General features: G+C 41.5%; 1 protein-coding gene across 2 annotated transcripts in view; it reads right to left on the reverse strand.

The window, feature by feature from the left end:
- Positions 1-22,015, reverse strand: part of LOC108107766 (fibrous sheath CABYR-binding protein-like) — a 30,445-nt gene that overhangs the window by 6,749 nt on the left and 1,681 nt on the right. For both annotated transcript variants that reach the window (XM_017215457.1, XM_017215456.2), the window contains exon 3: positions 15,892-16,032. In XM_017215457.1, the coding sequence (XP_017070946.1) occupies positions 15,892-16,032 (141 nt within the window). The remainder of the gene's footprint in view (positions 1-15,891; positions 16,033-22,015) is intronic.

Here is a 22,015-nt window from a genome sequence, read left to right on the forward strand (position 1 = left end):
CTGGAGTTGGAGATGGAGTTGGGAGATGGGAAGAGATCCAGATCCAGAGACACAGCACAGTACGTGCAGTAACGTGGCCAACATCCTGGCCATCGTCTGATCGGCGACAATGACTCGCCATATATGCACTACATCTGGGTAGCCGCAAAAAAAAAAGCCTTAAATTTCATGCAGAATTAATTAACCGGCGGTGGCTGCTACTGCTGGCGCTCATTTCGTGTCGCCGCCGCCCAAGTAGCCAGGCGTAGTAGTTTTTGTGGCTCCATCTTTGACTCCAACTCCAAGCTCCGACTCCCAGAGTCCATGATATTTGATGACCGGGCAGACAACGCTGTGGAACACACAGAAACGCTCGACGAGAGCGGTCTGGAATTTCATTGAGAAACGTGCCCAGTACGTTGAGGTCGTGTCCCCGCCGCTTTGTCATGAGCACATCTCCACTTGGCCGATGTTTTTGGTCAATCCACTGATACAAAAATTATACACTTAAATAGGATATACAAGTAGGTAAAAAAAAATAATAAAAACAGATAAATAAAGTCAAGAAATAAGTTTTTATCCGGACTTTCTTTTAAGGTTTTCAAAGATATTTTTCAATTTTAACTTTGCTTTTATAATTCCTCAATAATCAGCTAACTGAATAAAAGTATTTTTTTTTCAGTGCACATCTGTATGCATATGCCGGCTGCTTGTTTGCCAGCAAATCTATGTTGTGGCGCCATTAGCTGCCCCGTGTCGCAATTTAATTACAAGTCCCCATCCCTCCATCCACCGACATCGGTGAGATTTATGCAAAGAATATGGACTAAGCATACGCATCGGGAATATCTGTACTGGGCAGTGGGAGCAGGAGAAATATAGAATCAGGAGCTGAAGTAGTCGTATCACATTGCTGACATCACGATGCAGTTGCATTTTCCCCGGGGATCCGTCGCTTTTTTGATGCACAACTCAATTTGGCCAAGAGCGGATCTGGCCAGCAGTTAGGCCTTAATGCTGGACAGGGCCAATGCCGAGTGGCCTATTCAAAGATATTAAGGCGAAAGCACTTGTTGCCGTCAGGCCAGGGAGCTTCTTTAAAATCGAATCACGTCCGCCCAATTTTTGGACCTGCAAAACCCAGCCCTTGCCCTTGCACAGGCCAAAACTCCGAACCCGAGAGAGAGAGTGAGAGAGACCGTCGGCTCTTGGTCTTGGAAAATTTTTAACTCCCTTGTAGGCGATTAAGTTAAATGCCACTAAACTAATTTAATAGCGATTCTGAGTGCATTCGTTGTGCCCCTATCCAATGGTAGTGAACCCTTTCCGGACTTTCATGAAACTTGCACCACATTTTCGCTGTTAAACATCTTGTCCCGTACCGTACCGCTTTACCGTCGCGTATCGTCTCGTCCCCCTTGTCACGTACGCGATCTTTGTAAAATAAATACACTCGACGCCGGGCAGATTGCTTTTCTATATGGAATTTAATTTGCGCTGACCCAAACATGTAATAACAATGCAATTTCAAGCGCAATTTTCCATCGCCCGGCCCAGTAAATCAAAGTGAGTATTTAATAAAGCGCTGACCATTTTCCCAAGGAATTTCATTTTTTGTTTTGTTTTTATTTTTCAGCCACAACCCGACGACAGACAGAATGATGCCTTGCATAGGACTCGGACTCAAATTCGGATTCAGATGCAGATTTCGATGCAGATATTGTACATACAACTGAAGATGCTGATGGAGATACAGCTAACCGGACATGGACGTCTCGTTATGCAAAATGCCAGCAATCCGGGGCAGTTAAAGTTAAGTTTATGGTGCCTATGATCGGGATGGATGGCGCTTAGCGGGGGCAACCTGTTGCGACCTGATGGGGGCGCCCCGTCGATCTGGGCATCGTAAACCCGAGACACACATTCGGGATGATTAATTTAAGCACTTTTACGAGGCCGCTTCATGGCGCTCCTGATTTATTGGCGGCCAGTGGGACGATGCTGCTTTACGATTGGCCTCAAATGGTCTCGAATAAAATCCCGGGATGCTAAATACTCTCCATTCGGTAATCGTTGGAGTTAGTAGTCATCCCCTGTCCCCCGTCAATTGACGAGGTAGGGCTAAGCTGGGCTGGGCCCATTCTAATTCCGATTCCGATTGCCAAGTTGATCGCGATGGCTGTTGCCACTCGAACATGGCCCAATGAGGAGAGTTTGGCCAGAGATTTCGTGTCTGGCAGCTGGCGCATGTTGCCATCAGACGCATTTACTATTTTGCATAAATCATAATGTAATCTGCATCTGGAAATGAAAACAAACCGATGTGGCGAGGCTAAGCGAGGCAAGGCAAGGCGAGGGCCAAGTCAAGCGAAAATGTCCAAGCGTTTATAATTAACTGCGGGGCCAGAAACCGAAGACATTTTGCAGGCGACATGCCGGGCCCAGTTGCCCAGGACTCTTGGTTCTGTTGATCCAGGCAAATACACTAACCCGGACAACCAGCATAAGCCCGAGCATAATCGCGAGTTTCTCAATGAAGCCTGCAGCTCCCCAGCATCCGACAACGCCGGCAACAACCGCAGATACTCCTACAGTCAAATCAGCAATGTGTTTTGCACTGTGAAAAACTGTTTGGGAAACTGTTTAGAAAGTATTATATTGGATCGGTTTGGGGTTTATATGGTCGGTGTTGAAGTTTGGGGCTATAATTGTCTTTTCGAAGAAAACTTATTCTTCTCCTTCTCTTTTAATTTTGTGAGGAGTAATTCAGCTGAGCTATTTGCCAATTCGCATCACTATCGTTATCCCATTCACTCTCACTTACTAAGCAACTCAAGGCAAGGCTCCACGAACAGCAATAGATAGCTTCATCTCACTTACTCTTTACATCTCAAAACGATATATCCTAGAAACGGGACATTCAACAAAAAACGAGAGGCACACAGTTGCCGTTACATCCAAATTAAATCATCGTGTCACGACATAAATATTTAAAGCTTTATAAATACATTTTTAACATTCAGTATAGCCAGCCTGATCACTAACAAAATCCATCTAGTTCTTAATTTCAAGTTATTCTTCCCATTTCTCTAAGTGCTTATGTTTCGGCACAGGCGGTCACAGATTCGCGCTCTGAAGAGGAGCAGTCCCTGGAGATGGGGGCGAGAATGGAGACCAGAGCTGGGGAGTCGAGGAGCTGGAGTCGACTACGCAGGCAAATGAATAACCCTCACCTCATGCGCAATCGCGAAATCGCAAAATCTACGCAGCGCGCGGTCATCGGGCGCCTGCCAAAACTACGGAAAATAATTTATGCCCCAGCCGACGGACCGCGGCAACACATTGGCGCAACATGCTCCGCGGAGGCAAAGTAAAGAAAGGCAAACCCAAGCAGCATATACACATACATATACACGTGCATAGCGAAGCGAGATCAGCGGGTCGGATGTTAGCCACAGCCAGAGAAACGGCCAAAATTATAAATTAATGAAATTTATGCACAATAAAATTGCAAGCGAAATTATTGATGCAGTCGTTCACGCTTTAAATGCTCCCTAAATCAAAAAGTGCCTCAAAATTATTAATATGGCCGCTGAACATGCAGCCAGACAATCAGATGGCGCTAGGCTGCCACAAAAATACAGAAAAACAAAAACAAAAACAAAAAACATTTAACATTAAACAAAAACTGAATGTTTGTGGCTATGTACAATCGTACAGGCTGAAATGTACACAGGTATAAGCGCCGGATATGTTAATCGGTAAAACATGCTCCTCCTGCCTTATGCCACATGCCGCCTACCGCCTGCCTACTGCCTCCCTACCAACCATTACCCATCGTTTAGCCGATTTGTGGAGGGGTCTTCTATCTTGTTTTCTCCTATCGAGAACACGGCGATAGGAGGTGCACTTATGCTTTGAAGATTACAATGAATATATGACTTTTTGGCTAAGAAATGAAGTAAAATAAAAAGGACAAGGACTATAATAGTTATGCAACAAATTGTGGTACTTTAAGTTATAATATTCATAGGTAGAGTCGGTAAAATAGGGATATTTAAACTCACTACCCTTAAGACTTTACCTTTAGTAAAACCCAAACTTTAGATAATAATAAACTGATTAGAATTTCCCATTTCTTAGCACTGTTCCCACCTAATCAATATTAGCTAAAAAGCCCCCTTAAAAGCCCTTTCCCACATCATTTACAACAATCTATATTACGCATTACATATGCTTTTCCTAAGCTTTTTCAGAAAGACACCAAAATTTAAGCTAATAATTAAGTGTAATATCTCGCAGACCTTCTCGGAAATCGGCAGCCGATACGTACATAAATGCGCATTAAAAACTTAATGTTTTCATTTTGTACCTTGAAAATGTAAATTAGGCCCTCTCACTAACTGCAAGATAAAATAAATTGTCAAATTACAGACACCAGATAGATTTCACGCCGCATTTTAAGTATATATATTTTTTTTTAACCATGCGACTTACAGGGAAAATTTTGTTTAAGCCAAAAACAGCTTTATCTTATCGCGGGATTTTGTTTTTGGTTTTGGTTTTGGGTTTCCTTTTAAGCGACTAAATGGAAATACTTATTATTCCACGAACTATGGGTATGTAAATTCTGCTTCTCACATGCGTCTCCATCAGCAGAGGTAGCGCAGCAGTACAATACCCTAAAACCCAAAACCCATCTCAAGGGTCCCAGCACCAGCACCAGCACAGTGGACCCTGCCTGAAGTTTCGTAACTTACGCAGAAATCTCGAGGTTCGTGTTCAAGACAGGTAGCGCTCTATTGGGCTTATATCAGCGGAGCTAAAAAATTAGTTCCTCAACGATGACAAATTAGACGTCATTAAGAGTGAGACGGGCCACAGTGACCTCATCTCATCCTTTCTGGGAAATCAAAAGCAACGGCAACAGCAACGGCGGAACGTGCAACAAATGGGCATGGCCCAGCGATCCTAGGCCGTGGTAGCCGCGTGGAACTGTTACTCCACATTATTTATGATAATCTCGATTCTGTGGCAGTCCCCAGACCACAGACCTCGCTTTTTTCAGATCTGAGAGATCCCAGGTTTTTTTTTTTGGTTTTTAGTTTTTGGTTCGAGGTGAGCCAGTCCGTCAGTCAGTCCGTCAGGTCATTTGGCTGACGAAGTAAGCCAAGCCACTGGCGTTGCGCATGCGAACATCGAGCACTGCGTGTGGCCCCCAAAGACTGGTCTTCCTCTTCCTCTATACCTCCTGGCCTGCGTTACCTTTTGCCACAGAGATTGGCCGGCACAGGCCTCCGAGTCCAGATTAATGCGAAGTGACATGTTTAAGTAAAAGATCCAGAAGCTTATCCGATAATGGCCACCATATTTATTAAATGGCGTATTTAATTTGAGCCACTGAACATGAAATGCACAACGGAAAAATGTGGCGTCTTCGGGAAAGTATTCTTGGATTGAGATAAGGATTTCAGGGGAAATCTTTTTAAAGGAAAAGCAATTAGTGCGTTGATCAGTCATAAGACTTCAGGTATAGGGATAGCTTACTAAAGAATAAACCACTTTAATATTAATCCAGTTTTCCTCTCAGTGTTTGACTAGCTCGGCCGTAAGCATAATTAACCCAAAAACGTGGCACTGTCCTTAATTATTCTAGGCATATAGTAAGCCGCTGCTGGCTGCCACTATGAGAGGGACCCACCAGGACCCAACACAGGCTCACGAGGGGCACAGACTTTGGGCTCCTGCTCAGACGACACGATTACCCTTAAATAGGCCCCACAATAATCATTTGTTTCGGGCCCTAACAATGCAGTATCGATAGCGGGGCAAGGCAGGAGCCACCAGAGTGGCCTGAACGGAGTACCGCCACTGCTCATGACCAAGTTGCGGCCACCACCGTCGTCGGTTTCATCTTCTTCTTCTTATATTGGCCTTGTCGTTTCCGCTGCTGTTGATTCTTAAAGGTTACTGAAGCTTCTGCTGCTGCTGCTGCTGAGGTTGCTGCAACTTCTGGTTGCCAGTTTTTGAGACAACACGAAGATTAGCATGCGTGACTAACAGAATTTTGTTATTCCCGGACGACGGCGACTCCTTTGCTCCCTTTGCGAATCGTGCTGGCAGTGGGTCCCGTCCACGACCTCGTAATCGTTTGTTAATTTTGCTAATTAATTATTGAATTCTCGATAAGCGGCCATTGAGTAATTGGCGAATGCTTAAATAAAGCAACCGAGATTAACGCCAGCGTTAATGATTAAACTTAATCTGTAGGTTGAGGGAGTTTTGTAATTAAGAACTTTAAGGTTTGGAGAAAAGGAAACCCTTTTGATCTATGCCTTATTTTTGATTTGGGGAATGAAAATCTCAGATTTTCAGTAACTTCAGTAACTTATAGGAGTATCAACCTTAGCTTATCCTTTAGAGATTTATTTCTCATTCTTCATAAGCTCTTTATTGATCATTAATATCTGTTAAGGAACATAATCCAATCCTTCTTCCTCTGCTAATTGATTTTCACTGACTTCAGCGACCAATTTCCTGGTTAAGTTCCTTGCATAGTTGGTCAAGAGTTGTGCCTTTTTGATTTTTTATTTATATTTTTTGGCTTTTTGGGCAGCGTATAACCTTTTTCTGTTTGACAAGCAATTGCACTCAGCCCAAAAATGTACCACAGTTCTTCCTTTTTTTTTTTTCTCCTGCAGAGGTTTCTTCTTGAAGGAGATGGTTTCTCAGACTGCGCGATCGCAACCCGCTGCATGTCTTTTTTATTTTGGTCTTTCGTTAAGACCTCAACCCCATCTCCCACTCCAAGTTTGAGGATAAAGTCCCGAAGCTCAGCTCCAGTCGCACATCGTCCTCATCATCAGCAGCTCCATCTGCATTCGTCCCGTTCGTACACAAAGTTTAGTTTCGTAATTTATGATGTCGCTATCGCAGCATCAGTCCAAGGATTTTAGGTAACGTGCGAAACCCAGAAGAGGAGTATAAGAAGGACCATGAGGTACCCTCTGGAACATAGCAATGCCACAGGGCGCAGGGGAAAAACTATTATCAGAAGTTTTATGTAAATTTTTAAGCATGTTGCCTGCCTGCCAGTCTCTAACATCGGAAATCTTGGGTCGGCAGCAACTGCCACAAGTTGCGAAATGTAATCTTTTGTCATCATGTTTGACAGGGAACGGTTGTCGTCCTACGCATCCAGCACACCTGCCTTGGTTCCCTCATTAATTATGCACAACTCCATGTTTGATTCGGGCATCCTTTTGGTGGAGTGGGCCCACGCATAAGCCTTACTGCCAATTGTTTTAAACTATTATATAAAAGGGTTGAAGAGGATTCATTGAGGAACAGGATAACTCTTTAAATTGGACAGAAATGAGGATGATCTTTAGGTATATACTATATCCTTTTGTTAAGTTAGTATATAATGAATTAGCGACTTTATATTTGTAGCAGGTGGTCACACTAACTTATCTATACACACAATAAATGTAAGCACAATGTATTCCTCTCTCCTACTTTTGCATAAGGATATCCTAATGAAAGCTATGTGTGTCCTGTTCGCACGATCAGCAAATGTCACCAATACATGTAGAAATTAGGATAGGATAAAATAAGATAAAGGAATGAAGAACAGTTTTGGACCACAGAATAGCACAGTTATTAGTACTTAGTATCTCACCCAAAAATATATCACAAACTTGCAACTAATTTACAATCTTGTTTTAAGTACCTCGTTCTTAAAAAGTTCCTGCTCATTACGATGTGAGAAATATAACTTCATTTAACGATCCCCTTAATAATTACCAATCATTTGTACCTTTTCAATTCATTTGACGCGTTCCAGCCCAGCGAATTAATTACTTTTTGGCCACAGTCACAGCCACAGCCAAGACTCTAGGCCCAAAGTAGCCCAGGGTAGTAGAGTGGCAGAGGTAGTTACTCTACCAACAGGCCGTTGAAAGGATAGGGGCAATAAATAATTGTTTACTTTTTTTTTTTTATCTCCCAGAAGTAACAAAATGAATAAAAATAAATAAACAAACAAGCCAAAAACCAATAAGGGCGGACCGAATGGGCGGTCAGCGATTTCTGTACTGGGTTTACACTGTACAGGCGTATGTGGAGAGAACGGCGAACGGCGAGTGCGGAGTCAATTTGAAAAATCGATTAAATTCGAATAAATGTTGGGCGAATGGGCTTAGTCGGATTTAAAAACTCATAACAACCAGGCAACACCTCCTTTTGTCCAAGGTGTATACGGAACAATGTGTGGGGTAACCAGGTCTTTCCGACAGCCGCCGGCGATTTGGAGGAGCTTCAACGTGGCGTAGGGCCAGGCAATGGCCAATGTATTTATTCATATTTATTTTTGCACAATTTATGACCCGGCCAAAGTGCCTTCTCAGCATTCGCTGGCATATGTATTGACAAATTTCCAGGGACCCTCTGCTGCTGACAGGCATTCTGAATGGGTTTGGGTTTGTTTGGGGCCAAGTTAAGGATCGGAAATCGGTAGCTGGCGCTAGTACATGGAACGGTGGCACTGGCTGCGACAGGAACACGGATTCTCCCAAGGCGAAAGCTAATCAATATACATACGGTTGCCTGGCTGGGATCGGCGTTGATTGCTTTGCCGATGCTCACACACTCCATGATATTGATGCACTGGTAAAAATAGGGGTAAAGGAATCTTTAATATTTCTACTAAACCTTGTTAAATAATTATCTCAATCTTCATTAATTTCTGTGTAAGTTTGAAAGACAAACATAAGTTAACACCTGAAAACTTAAAATATTATCCCAGCAGATTGGTAAATAATATGATAGCCAAGACCTTCTTGATTTATTTTCCTCGAGTGTAGAGATAATCGCACACACGCTATTCCGCCGGTTCATGCCATTAAACGTGACAAGTTGCATGTCCAAATAAAGCAGCAATGACCTCCATCAAACCGATATCGCAGATCGACTCCGCCGGGGCGTAATAATCAAAAGGATCGTGTTTAATAAAATGCAAAGCGTTCGCGATCCCCCGATTGTAATCATTTCAGATCGCCAGAGGAACAATGGTCATTCGGAAGCCAGTCAATCAGGAATCAGAAATCAGAAATCAGGAATAAAGAACCAAGAATCAAAAGCCAAGGAATCCATCTTCGTCAGCCAGGCGAGGCGATTGTCTGCCGGACTTCTTGGTGGTTAACATGGCGCCTGAGTTTGTCGTTTTGGGAATTGTCAGCGGATCATCAGTCGGGATGATCGTCAATGACTTTGACGCTCTTTCTCTCTCTCTCTCTCTCTGTCTCCCTCCACTTCTTTGTCTGCCACATCCATTGTTCTTTTTTGGTTTCCTTTATTTTTTACCTGGCGACGGCGGCGACTGCGGCAAATGGATGTCCATGGCTGGCTCATGAAATGTCAATCAAGTCATAGAAATCGCTTTCCTGATTGACTATGCGAAAGTAGGTGCTCCTCCGTGGCGAGTGAGTCCCACCAAATCCGAGCCCCAATCTGAAGGATCCACTCGATGTTGGGTCCACTCCTAAAACAATTCAATTGAGGCAGCAAATAAATCACGTAGAACGGACTCAATGATCGTGGACCAGGCTTTGGTTTTTTAAGTATTTTTTTTTTTTGGATTTTTTATTTTGTTTTTTATTTTTTCTTTCAAGCCTTGTGACAGATCTCTGGTGGTTTCTGTGGCAGGGAAAAAATGCGCACGGCTGTGGTTGGTTCTACACAGGCTGCCAAGGTTCTGTTTTTTTTCTTCTGTATTCTGGTCTTTTGTGGCTTTCGTTTGGGGGTTTTGGTAGTAGTTATCTGGGAAGTTTTTCGAATGTCGCTAATTTGACGACTGCACGATTGCATCAAGTCGCCGGCGAGCGACGAGGACGTCTTCAGTCTGGACGAACTCCCGCCGATGCATTTACAGATAAGCTCAATTTCGTTTTTGCTGACACTTTACCGGCGGGCCCGAACGGAGCATTGCATTGCCGGGATTCACGTTTTCGAGAGACATGTCGCCGATTTCGGATGGCACAAAAATAAAAATTCCACTAACCAAGTCACGGAGCTAAACACGCTAAAGTCTTCCTTAGCTCCCCGAAAACTCCTTAATGGTCATAACCGTTTTCTCAATGCTTTTGACTTATAAATGGTCAATGGTCATAATAGCATATATAGCGTAAATGGTTAATGGCAAAAGATCTCTTAGGATGCAGTTTCATTCAGAGGTTTTTTAGGGGCTAAAGGGTGTATGCTATTCGGTTCGTGTTTAATAGCAATTTACCAACGCAGCCTCCAGTAATTGTGAATGACAATAATTGTGGAGACAATCGGCAGTTCGGACCCGTGTAGAGGTGATTTTGGCCACATTCTGCCCAGGAGACATCCGTTGGAACGTGCAAGATGTTGGCGCCAACAGCGCCACCCAATAATGCCAGCGAGATAATAATAAAGACGAATTCCAGAGACTGAATGGTTGGACTTCGAGTGCCATTGCCACTTGGCTTGGGATGACATTCAGAGACCATTTCTCTGGAAAGTTTTCCAACTTTTAACCTAATTCTAAGTAACTTAAGTTTTGGAAAATTGTAACATTTCAGCATATAATCTGATAGAAAATAAAAGCAAAATCCCTGCATCTAATCTAATCTAAAACCCAAAAAGGAACCCCACTAACTCAAAGCTCATGACCCAAATCAGAGAGCAACTTCAAAGACCATTTACGACAACGACAATTAAATGGGGTTTTATGTCCAAGTACGAGTATATCACCTCCAGAGTGATGGCCGGATGACACGACTGCCACGACAGACACTGCCATTGCTCTTTCCCAGAAGGGAAATCCTTTCGCATGTCAACTGACAATATAACTCGTATATATATATATCAACCAGTGAACTCTAAACTGCAGCGAATAACTAAATATAAAGCCGCCGTTCGAGGGAAATATTTTGATGACATTTATGCGTTGACGTCCAACTGGCGGCGGCAGCGGCAGCCCGAAGACACAGAGCTCTAATTAAATTTAATAGCTGCGCAGCGACATAAAGTTGTGCCACCAACGTGGTGTGGCACACACACACAGGGACGTCGTAAACACTTTTTGATTTGATTTCTGGAAAGGCTTCACTCATTTGACAGTTTTCGCCGGTGTTTGTCCGGGCGGATTGTTGATTGAATTGTCACCTCGATTTAATGACACCCATGGAAAGTATCTTTCACACAAGCCGCCGCCGTTTGGTTTGATGTCTCTTCCATTCATCCCAGAAAGTAGGGGAGGTAGAAATCATATGCCACTTGGCCAAAGGCGCCACCAACGCCGCTGACATACATAGAAACTATTGTAGACAGAAGAGGGGGGATTCATTGTGAGTGTGCCGCAGGGACTGTCAAAGGTGTCAGACGTTTTATTGCCTCTGCAGACGACCTGTTGAAAAGTTCATGGTCACGATGTGTGGTGAGTTCTTTACAGGCGGACTTTGATGATTGTCCTTAGATCTTAAGACATTTAATGGTAGTTCATGCATTTTGCACTGGTATTAGTCAATTAAAAGATGTCATAAAAAGGTTAAATAAAAAAGTATATTGGGTATCAAAAGTATTTATAGAAGTTGTTCAAGTTTGTGGCTACTAAATAAAGTTTTGATTTGCTTAAAAGTTGATTTGAATATTTGTACATTTCTGAAATGTTCTTAATGGTTAAAATATTGCCAACATTATAGCCATTCTTTAAAATTAAAAAGCTCATAAAAAACTCAATAAAAGAAAACTACTTCCATTTAGAGAATCCTTCTATTTATGTTATTTGTTTTAATTTAAGTACTCAAAACTCTTGTTTGTTTTTCTATTTTAATACCCAAACATATTATTGTGGAAACCACAGAGAGAGAGAGAGCCATCTAACGACTGCCTCAAATGTAGTCGCACTCAAATATGGGCTTGTCCAGCCGCTTGAGGTTGTTTGTATCCCAAGTTTAATTAAATTTCTGGCATACGACATCAGCAATCAAGCACCGGCAACATGGCATCGGCCTTAGCTATGGCTTTGGCTACGTCACCATGGGTTAGATGCACAGTCACATGCACATTTGAATTCGGTTAAATAGTCCACCTGCGGATGCCATCAGCCAGTCCACATCCACATCCACATCCATGGCCAATCCAGAGTGCCTAATGTTTTTAGGAATCGGAATGGCATGGGCTGATGGAATGCCCTTGTCCAGAAGCCACCATAGGTGGTTGTATCAGTATGTGCATATTCAAAACGCCAGTCGCTGCTAATATGTAGTAGCGGCTTATAAAATGTTACAAGTTTTGTATTAATTAAAAACTTCGGCTCGTGTGTGTACTTTTACCAAGTTATATATATATATATATATACATAAACATTTTTTCTGCTGCAATATAGCTCCTTTGCCATTCAGGTGTTCCTATATATACATATGTATGTAGTTGGTAGGTGGGTTGGACTTTCCCCCATGTGAGCTGCGCGCGGGTTTGTCTATTGTTTTCCGTCCGTCCGTCATTTTGGTAGGGCGTTGGGACCGCCCCAAAATAGACGAGCATGCACCGTTTTGCAATTTAAGCTTGTCGACGTTGCTGGTGTTGCCTTTGGGTTGAAACCACCATTCCGGATCCCCTACCCGTGCATCCATTCCGGCCATCCAACATCCAACCATCCATCAACGTGTTTGACCTAGCCGGCAATTCGGTTTGACATGCGGGTAAATTGAATTTTCGTTGTTTCGCATTTGTTTCGACTTGTTTCTTTTTTGATTTTGGCCCGTTGTACGAATTACTTATTCAAATTAAAAATATTTTTTCTCTCTCTTTTTTTTTTTGTTATTTTTTTTTTCACCCCACCGCCACCGCCGATGACTGCGGGAATATTTTTGTTTTTGTAGAGTTTCTCCGCAATTCTCGACCATTATTTTACATACGCGTACATATGTAAATGGTCGGCATGTGAGCCCCGGACTTTGTATATAATCCTGTTAGCATACAAGTGTAACTGAATCCATCTGCATAACTTTTTGGCCAACGGATAAATTTCACTTAGAATATATTTTTGTTTTTGAAAAACAATTTTTGGCACGGGAATGGGAAAGTGTAGTAGTTTTAAAGTCTCTTTTGAGAGTTTTTAACTTACAGTTTTATATTAAATTTTAGAATTTTTTATTATGTTATTTCAGATTCTTACAGGTGCTGTGAAGTGCTAAACGCTTAGTGCTGATTTGTTTTTGCAAAAGCTCCCTGCATTGCCCTCCCATAAGCTATTCCACTAACAATTTTTCGTTATCCTCTTTCATCCTCGTTCCGTCGCTAACTGTTCTTGTTTTTTTTCTGGGTCCTTCTTGAGCTCTTGCACTGGAACTTATTCTTTGTAACTTCTGTTTTAGAGTTTATTTCCCATGCGGAGGGTAAGTAAAATGAGTGATGAATTGGTTAGCAAAACAAAATATTTTTCTTTCTCTCAGTGCACATCTCCAAACCAACACAAAAACTTTGCTCAATTTGTGCACGTTTTCTTGTATTTGTATTTGTAAAAGCTCTGCCGTAAGACGAATTTGAGCAGTCCTGTTTCAGAATTCATGTATTCTATCTCTTTTCATCTATTACTTAAGTAACTGTATAATAACCTTATAATTAGTTAATTAGTTGGGTAATTTAATGCCAAATTTAAACGTAATTAAGCATTATCTACGTTTCCACATGCCCCATCATTAGCAAATATCCTTTCTTAATAGTCCAGAGATTAACTCAAAACAAACATTTAAAATTTCAAAAAAGATAAAAACCGTTTTTTTTTCGGCCATTCACATTTTGCAAATGAGCAAAAGTCAGATTTTGCATTCAGTTTTCCTTCGAAGCAACTTGAGGCATTAGGTTAAGTGGCAATCGCGGTCTGATTTATGGCTATTTCCGTCTCGTTGGGATTTCAGTGATTCAAGGAATTGGTAGCGCCGCAAATGAGCTGCCAGTTGGCAGTTGCTCATCCAACGGCCTCCGGGGTGTACTGCTTCTGGCTCATTAATTGATTGCACTTATGGCCCTCGAAGATTTGCATGATTCGCATGCAGAATGTATAGTACCGAGTGCGGAATTCATTATTTCCGGGAACAGTGCATTTGTACGGCAATTAGTCCGCTCGCGAACATAATATACCACGCCTTCGCCGCAGACCCGGACCCTGGGGCCCATGTTCCACTGCGGACGGCATAAATCATCTTCCAAAAACGGGGACGACGCCCCAGTATCAGTGTTGGATATATATATGGGACATAAATACCCGGGGACGTACCAAAACTCCGAAAAACGCTGTCTAATTGAGAGGCCACAACCACAGCGAGGCCAGAAAATCTGGCTGGGATCGGTATATTGAGTTCTCACAGTTAGCCCGCACGTTGCATACCCCAATCCCGAATCCCAATCTCGAGATGTCGCGAGCGGAGCCATTTTTCCATGTCTCATTTGCGGCGACCCCTCGAGAAATGTGATTGGGACTCGGTCTTTCCCCAATCTTGAGTGGGGTCACACGCACGTCATAAATAAATGTAAAAAACGGATCTAGGGGTGATGGACTAGGGAATACCCACTCCTCAAATCAAAGATATTAAAATGCTTAAGGAAAAGAGTTGGTTAAGACGTCTAATTGGTATCTAATGCTTATGATTAATAAAGTTGAAAATATTTTTAATATTTCTAATAAACTTTATAAACATTTTCTTTAGATTTTTTCTAGTGTAGTCTGAATATCCCCTAAGTTGCTATAAATAATTTAGTAATCAGAAATAAGGCTCTTGTTTTTCATTATTTATGATCCTTTAAAACAAAGTTTCTCCATGGCTATAAGTCAGGGGAAATGCATTCAGACTTTGTGTCAAAACATTTTTGATTACCAACAATTAACAATTCCTAAAAAAGCAAAGGTAATAATTTTTAGGAAAACACCTCTTTTGGGGACAAAGTTTACCAGAAACTTATAAATCTTATGAGCTGTCTGAGGAATAAATAATTGTATTAACATTTTGTAGTTTTGAGGTTGATTCTGGTAGAAGCTATGTAAATAATATTATGTTAAATATAATAAATTTTAACATTAATTTATCATTTCATTTTTAGAAGTAATGTTTAAGGCTAAATTAAAGTAAGCCGACGTTTTCAGAGTAACCTTTTCGGCTTTTAATAATAATTTTGTTTGCTTTTAGCAAGTTTTAAAGCCCATATGGGCTTATGATGTATAGAAATTAACTAATTGGTAGTAAAATTCCTTGATTTTCTTGTTTGAAATTCTTAAATAGAAAATTTAAAATTATGCACTTAAGCTAGAAATAACAATCAAGCACCAGAGAATGGTTTCTGGACAGACAAGAAAACTGCGAAAAATGGAAATTACTTGTTTTTGTGTTTGTCGCATCCAGATCTTCCCCTTCTCATCCCAAACTCCCGACAAGATCACTCATCAGTGGTAGTTGCCCAATGGCAATGTCTATATATCTACGTCTATATCTATGGCCGGCCTATGCTGTCCGTAGAGTCGCGCTCACGCCCACTTCTTAACATGCGCTACAAGTGCTAAAAATGCTGAAAACATATTTCACAATTAATTGTCGCCTCCGTTGGCGTTTGTTGTTTTTGCTCTCTTTCTCACTCTTCTTGCTATGCGACAAACGCTCCCTCCCCCCTACTCCCCTTTGTGCCACACCCCCTCGATATCCCTCCGTTGTCGTTATTATATTTTCCTCGCATTTTTAAGTGTTGTTCGACATGGCAAAAACAACGCGTTGCTGCTTAATTTGTCGTAATTAATGCTTATGAATAGTTTGTACTTGTCGCATTTGTTAGTGGGGGGAATCTTGGATTTTGTTGGTTAGTGGGTGGGTAGGTTGGTTGTAAACTTTGACTTACCTGCAGCTTAACCAGTTCCGGGTACTCGCTGGCCATCTTGGCCAACTCCTGATAATTAGCCTTAGCCATCGAAACGATCCACTCCTTTGCCTTGGGATGCGACAGTGTAACCTCCGGTGAATCCTTCTCCTCGATAAATTGCTGTAAAAAAAGAGAGAAGAGGAGCGCGCCCAGAGGGGCATAAATTAATTATGCATGTTTCTGCCACTTTGTCTACGACTTGGCGGGGGCGGTGCCGTAGTGGTAACAAACGAAAAAAAATAACAACAAAACTGAAAAACAAAAAATGAAAAACATCGGCACGAAGCGGGAATAAAACATAGAAAGCCCATTGAGAGCATTAACGCCAACACAGTCGTCGCCTCCCGGAATCTACGATTCTAATTTACCCGCTCGGTAACACACTCGCACACACACACACACACGGGGCTAACATTGCCCCACAATCAGCCCAGTGTGTGTGGCATCCGATGGATGTGCATATGGTTAGGGATGTGGAATGGGTTGGGTGTGCGGTGCACTTTCAAAAATATATCTCTGTTTTTCATAATTAGATCAAGCACGAACAGGATCACTCAGTGAAGCGAGGAAGATAAGACTTTTTAGTTATAAAAAATTAAACAAGTTGGAAAAAGGTTGCTTTAAGTTAATTGGTGGTTATAAAAAATATATAATAACTATTTTTTTAATACTATTTTTATAGATTTAATGCTGTGATTAGATGAAAACTTAAAGGATTGGCATAATAAGCCTAAAGAATTGCCAGAACTTAATGAAAACTTTCTTCTTGTTGTTTAAGAATGGGAAAAGTCTTGCTTTAAAATTCCATATTTTTGTAATATTTGCAGACTTTTAAGTTCTTTTAACCATTAATTTAGTTAATAAGGTTCTATATTATACCAAAATCATGTTTTTATGGACTTGAATCTGAGATTTAGTAGTAATTTAACTTAGATTTTTAACATGTCAATTAAGAACTTTAAAATTTAGTTAAAATTCCAATAAAAATCCAAAACATTTCCCTCAGTGTCAAGATGGGATGCCAATGATGGGGATGAAATTGGGATATGTGTTGTTCCAAGGGTGGAGGATGGAGAGCAGACACGGGCGTAAAAGCTGGATGGTAATTATGCTCACGCATTCGACGGCGCCATCGCCATGTTCCTCCACTAATTATGAAGGTAATAATTTTTATTTATTAGACGCGTGCTTAAGGCAGAAAGTACGATGGGTTCGTTCTTCGTTTGCTCTCGAGGATATCTCCCTCGAAAAGAAAGTAGCTATGCTTTCTTTTTTTTTTTTTGGTTCAGTGATTTACAGAGTTTTTTAGGGCTAAAAGGCGGAAGCGGCGGGGGACACACCCGCAAAACTCGGCTGCTGATAATGAGCCCTCTAATGATTTTCGAGGGGAATGGAAAGGTGGAGGGAAGTGGGGGACGAACACACACACACACATGTGCCATTCAGCCAGGGACAATAAGAGCAGCAGCAGCGGTACAGCAGTCGACATGTGTGCCTCATATTTACGAGCGTGCAACACATTTTCGGCAACTAATTATCCATTCGCGTAATGTTCGCGGGGCGGTACAAGCTGTGTGAATCCCCAAGCCCGAAAACTTCACCTGAACAACAACAACAAACATCATCCACTCCCGTGGTCTTTATTAGCCAGGCCTAACATTACATAGCTAATAAATAGGACGACGACATTTGAATGCCGCATTTAGCCGCAGGATGCGCAGAACGCGTGCCAGGACCTCATGCCCTCTATTCTATTTACACGCCACTTGACTCCCGGAGTGCTCACGTTTTTCCAATTACGGCCGGATTGGTGTTCTATCCCAGGTAAGGGCCAGGCCAGGAGTCGCCATTTGCAATGGGAAACTCTCTGTAGAAGTCGAACTGGTAACTGGAATTCGGTTTCGGATTCAGATTCAGATTCGGGCATTCCGGCATTCGAGCGAGCGAGGCGACAGGCGTTGCAAGAACAGAAACAGCAGCAGAACATCACAAAACAGTACAAACATTGAGACTCAAGGCCCCTGGCAAAGTGGCCATGTCAATGCTAAACAAAAGAACCCAACCCTAAACATAAACCCATTCAACGAGTCAGCCCAACCGAACGGAGCTAAACTGAACCGCCCACCACACTTTGGAAAAAGTTATTGCAAATTAATCAGTGACTTGTAGAGCAGCAAGTTTGCAACTAATTAACTAATAAACTAAGGAAATGCTATAGATTTGTTCTATTCTAGTAGGAAACTCATTTTCTATAACCTTCTTATATAGCTTAAGTCTGTGATAAGATAGGAACTAGTTAGATCATAGCCCAGACTAGAGATCCTGAAACTACGAGTAAGAAAAAATAGTTAGAACTTTGCCTTTAGTTTAAGCAATATTAAGCAATATTTGTTAAGCATTATCTTATATATTTTAGTAATAATAAAACCTCTTCTACCATATAAGCGTAACATTTCTCCCACTGCAGTCACCCACCCCAAAAGGAACCCCCCTATCAAGGCTACCTAGCTTTTTTATGGCTTTGGGTGGAGACCAAAAAAAAACAAAAAGAAAAAAGAGAGAAAGACAAAACTCGGACTGGAACTCTGACTCGAACTCCAACTTTCAATTCCCGGACAGGGACTTTGGTGGGTTGAGCACCGGTTGCCCTTGTCTATGGCCCAGTCCATTCGGCCCAGTCATCCTCCCCGAACGCTTGTTTGTTGGCCAGTTTTCTTATGTCCCGTGTCCCTTGATGCCCGATATTATATCACACAGCTGGCCGTTGTCCTTTTTGTCCAGGCTGTGGACTTGGCCATGGGTCCAGGACTAGGACTCTCATCGGGGTCTGGGCCATGTCCCTTCAGTGTTTACGTTGGCCCCGGCGAGTCTTACCTTTGGACCGATGCCACAAAATGGTCGTGTTTGCCATTTCCATGGGCGGGTGGTTGGATTCTCGACTCCGTCCATTTTTCGTAGTAAAAAGAAGGGGGTGTGACTGGCAACTCGTCCGGCGAACGGTTGGAAATTGTTGCTGTTGTAAATTTAACCGCTTCGGGACACAGTCCGTTGTTGTTTAACAGCAATAACAACTTTTGGTTTGTTTCCTTACATTTTTAATTGGGTCCTTTGTGGCTGGCATGGCCGTGATGAGAATAGCTTTGCCTAACTAATTTCTATTGCTGCTTATTGGCTATGTTAACATGTTTCACCAACTTGTTTTATGCAAAGGGTTTTTCGTTTCTAACCCTACCTCGCCTTGAACCCCCCAACAGTGGACCCGCCCCTCACAGTTTCTATATGGGTCGCGTTGGCAGTTTTATATGCATTCTGGGACACTGGAGGTTCCACCTATTTTAATAAGAATATATGCGGTCTGTTTGATGCTGCAGTCTGTGTTTTGGGATGGGGATTTGCTTTAAAGGATAGTTTGGGTTGCTTTGGCAGGGGGTTTTAAATTAGAGTCACAGAAAATCAACGGAACTTTCCTTTAGTTTGGGTTTGTTTGTTTTAGATGGAAGAGGAATTTGAGTTTAAGGGTTTAAGGAGGGTCACTTCAAGGTTTATTCATCAAAATATCAACTTTTGCTAAGCACGACTTAAAAAATTGCCTAAATTAACATTCAGTTTTGAAGGCTTACCAGGAAACACTTTTTAAATACCAAAAACTTGAACCCCAACATTTCTGTATTCCCCCGTTAACCTTCCGAAATTTCATCAATCAAAACCAGTCAAATTATAAATTTTCTATCAATATTAGTTATTTAAAAACAAAACAAAAAAAAAAAAAAAACGAAAACCAGCTCGTTGTTTGGGGCGTAAAATTAATCAATCCTTTGCCATCGCACAACGGCGCTGAGTGAGCGTACAAAATGCAAAATCATCGAGCTAATTAAAAACGATCGAAACGAATTTAATTGATCAGCTAGCTGAGATCCAAGATCCCATAGTTACAGTTGCAACGCCAAAAATTTCACGGTCCATCATGATGGATCATGATACTCCACTTGCTGTCCTAGTCATGGTTGGAGGGAAAAAACTCCCATGAATTCGATTCACTACTTGGCATTCCTAGGAACATCATGATGAGCCACTTTCTTTTCGCCCTGCAATGATTAGTTTTTCTCTCCTTTTGATAATCGAAAAAAGCAGCCAAAGCAACATCCATCATCAAAACCTATCCCAATATTGTTAACAACTGAATTTTAATAATTGCGTGAAGACGGTTGGCGCCATCGGAAATGATGGTGTACCTTGTTAGCGAATCAATTTGTTAACAAGCTGTAAGAGCTTATACTTTCTTTATAATCTAAATAGGAGCCATCAACTCGATCAGTATCAAGTGGGGGTTAGACCTTTCTCTTAACTGAATTCATGTTGCAGACAAATTAATAATGACTTGTGGAAAAATGGGGGCGAAATTAATATTTCCTAAACTACCATTTTCCCTTTTTTTTCTTAATTTACATACTCATTTAACTAATCTATAAATCTTATTCCACTTAAGAACTAATTTTTAATACAAGACAACTAAAAAACTAATTTAAAAATGCCCCTCAAAAACCATATTCCATGCTGCTTTAGCTAGTAAAAAATCCCCCATGGCTTCCACTTTAACTTGAACTTAAATTTTATATTTTTAATTTTGTTCTTTGCTCGAAAAATGGGATGTGAAAAATCCAGAAACATGAAATACGTGAGAAATCCAAAGTTACGCGGCATCATTGATGCTTTGAAAACAGATTTCCAATATAAGGACGAGTTTTCATGATTTCTCCATGTCCGAATGTCTGTACAAATAGGCACTTAAGTTCGCTTCCCGATGTTTTAGTGGGATTTTATAGCATCTGACGTGCCGTTGACAATCTCCGTTTGACGTACATCCACTGCTGCTGCTTCGTGGCAGAGCATCTTCCTCGAAAACATGATCCAAAAGGGATGGTGTGGAATGGGATAGCACCATCATCCGTCTCCACAGACAGATTCGGATGATTTATGCACTGGGGATATACGTTTTCAACTCCAAATTGCTTGATTGACAGGCCTAAGTGGATGACAGTTGTTTGACAACTCGGCCCAATTGCACTATATTCTATATACTATAGACTATATAGCTTGTAACATTAACTAAGAAACGATTTTTCCGTAACGCTTGACAAATTCCATTGCCACATGCTCTCGGAGATTGATTTTTCGAAATTAGAATCTTGAAATGGACACGCAACAAATTATATATGTAAGAGTCTGTGCAGAGATTTGGGTGGATTTTTTTGAAGTGTTGAAGGTTGATGTTGCTTTATGTTTAGGTTGGTTAATTCTTAAGAAAAACTATGTTTTAGGTTTGGAAAATGGGTGTAAGATAAAGGTTTTTTGGTAGAACGCAGAGGACAATATTCATAATCAAACTTTCTTAACAAGTTATGGGGGATAAACTTTGTTAGGTATGATGAAGTATAACCTTTCCTAACCCTGATTAACAAAATCAAATAACGTATATATTTCTCTTAAATATGATAAAGTACATATATAGTTTTAAAAAATCCCTTTTTTACTTCCCTGATCCCATTTCATTGCCCATTTTTCTGAGTGCCATCCTGGCATGCAAACTTTTATTGCTCGCAAAATTTCTCACGTAACTCATTCTGGGACTGTCCTCGATGTGTTGCTACACATAATAGGCTTTTGGGGTATCAACAAATAACAAAAAAAAAAAAAAATGAAATAAAAATAAAGTCGCAAGGGGGGGTGGGGTAACAAATACCCAGCCTAAGTGCCGGCGAGAAGTGTCGTCATGGCCAGTTGATGGAACAAAGTTACTAAACACATCTGACTCGGGAATCGAATTCGGAATCGGAGTACATGTGTCCGTACATGTACGTACACATGTCGGGCATCAGCTCTCCAGCTCACCAGCTCTCCAATACCGTTCTCCTTCAGCTCTCGAATGCGCGGCGACAAAGCCGGGACAGAAATGTGGACAGAAAAGCGAACGGAACGATGCAGGCGCATGTAGTTTTATGAGACTTACATTTATATTGTCCACTAATAAAATTAATGGATTTATTCAATTCGGGCTCTGGTGCTGTATGCTCTGCTGTGCTGTGCTGGTGGCAATTCGTGACAA

The sequence above is a fragment of the Drosophila eugracilis genome, unplaced genomic scaffold, assembly GCF_018153835.1.
Source record: "Drosophila eugracilis isolate 14026-0451.02 unplaced genomic scaffold, ASM1815383v1 contig_2088, whole genome shotgun sequence".
In the NCBI taxonomy this organism is placed as follows: Eukaryota; Metazoa; Arthropoda; class Insecta; order Diptera; family Drosophilidae; genus Drosophila; species Drosophila eugracilis.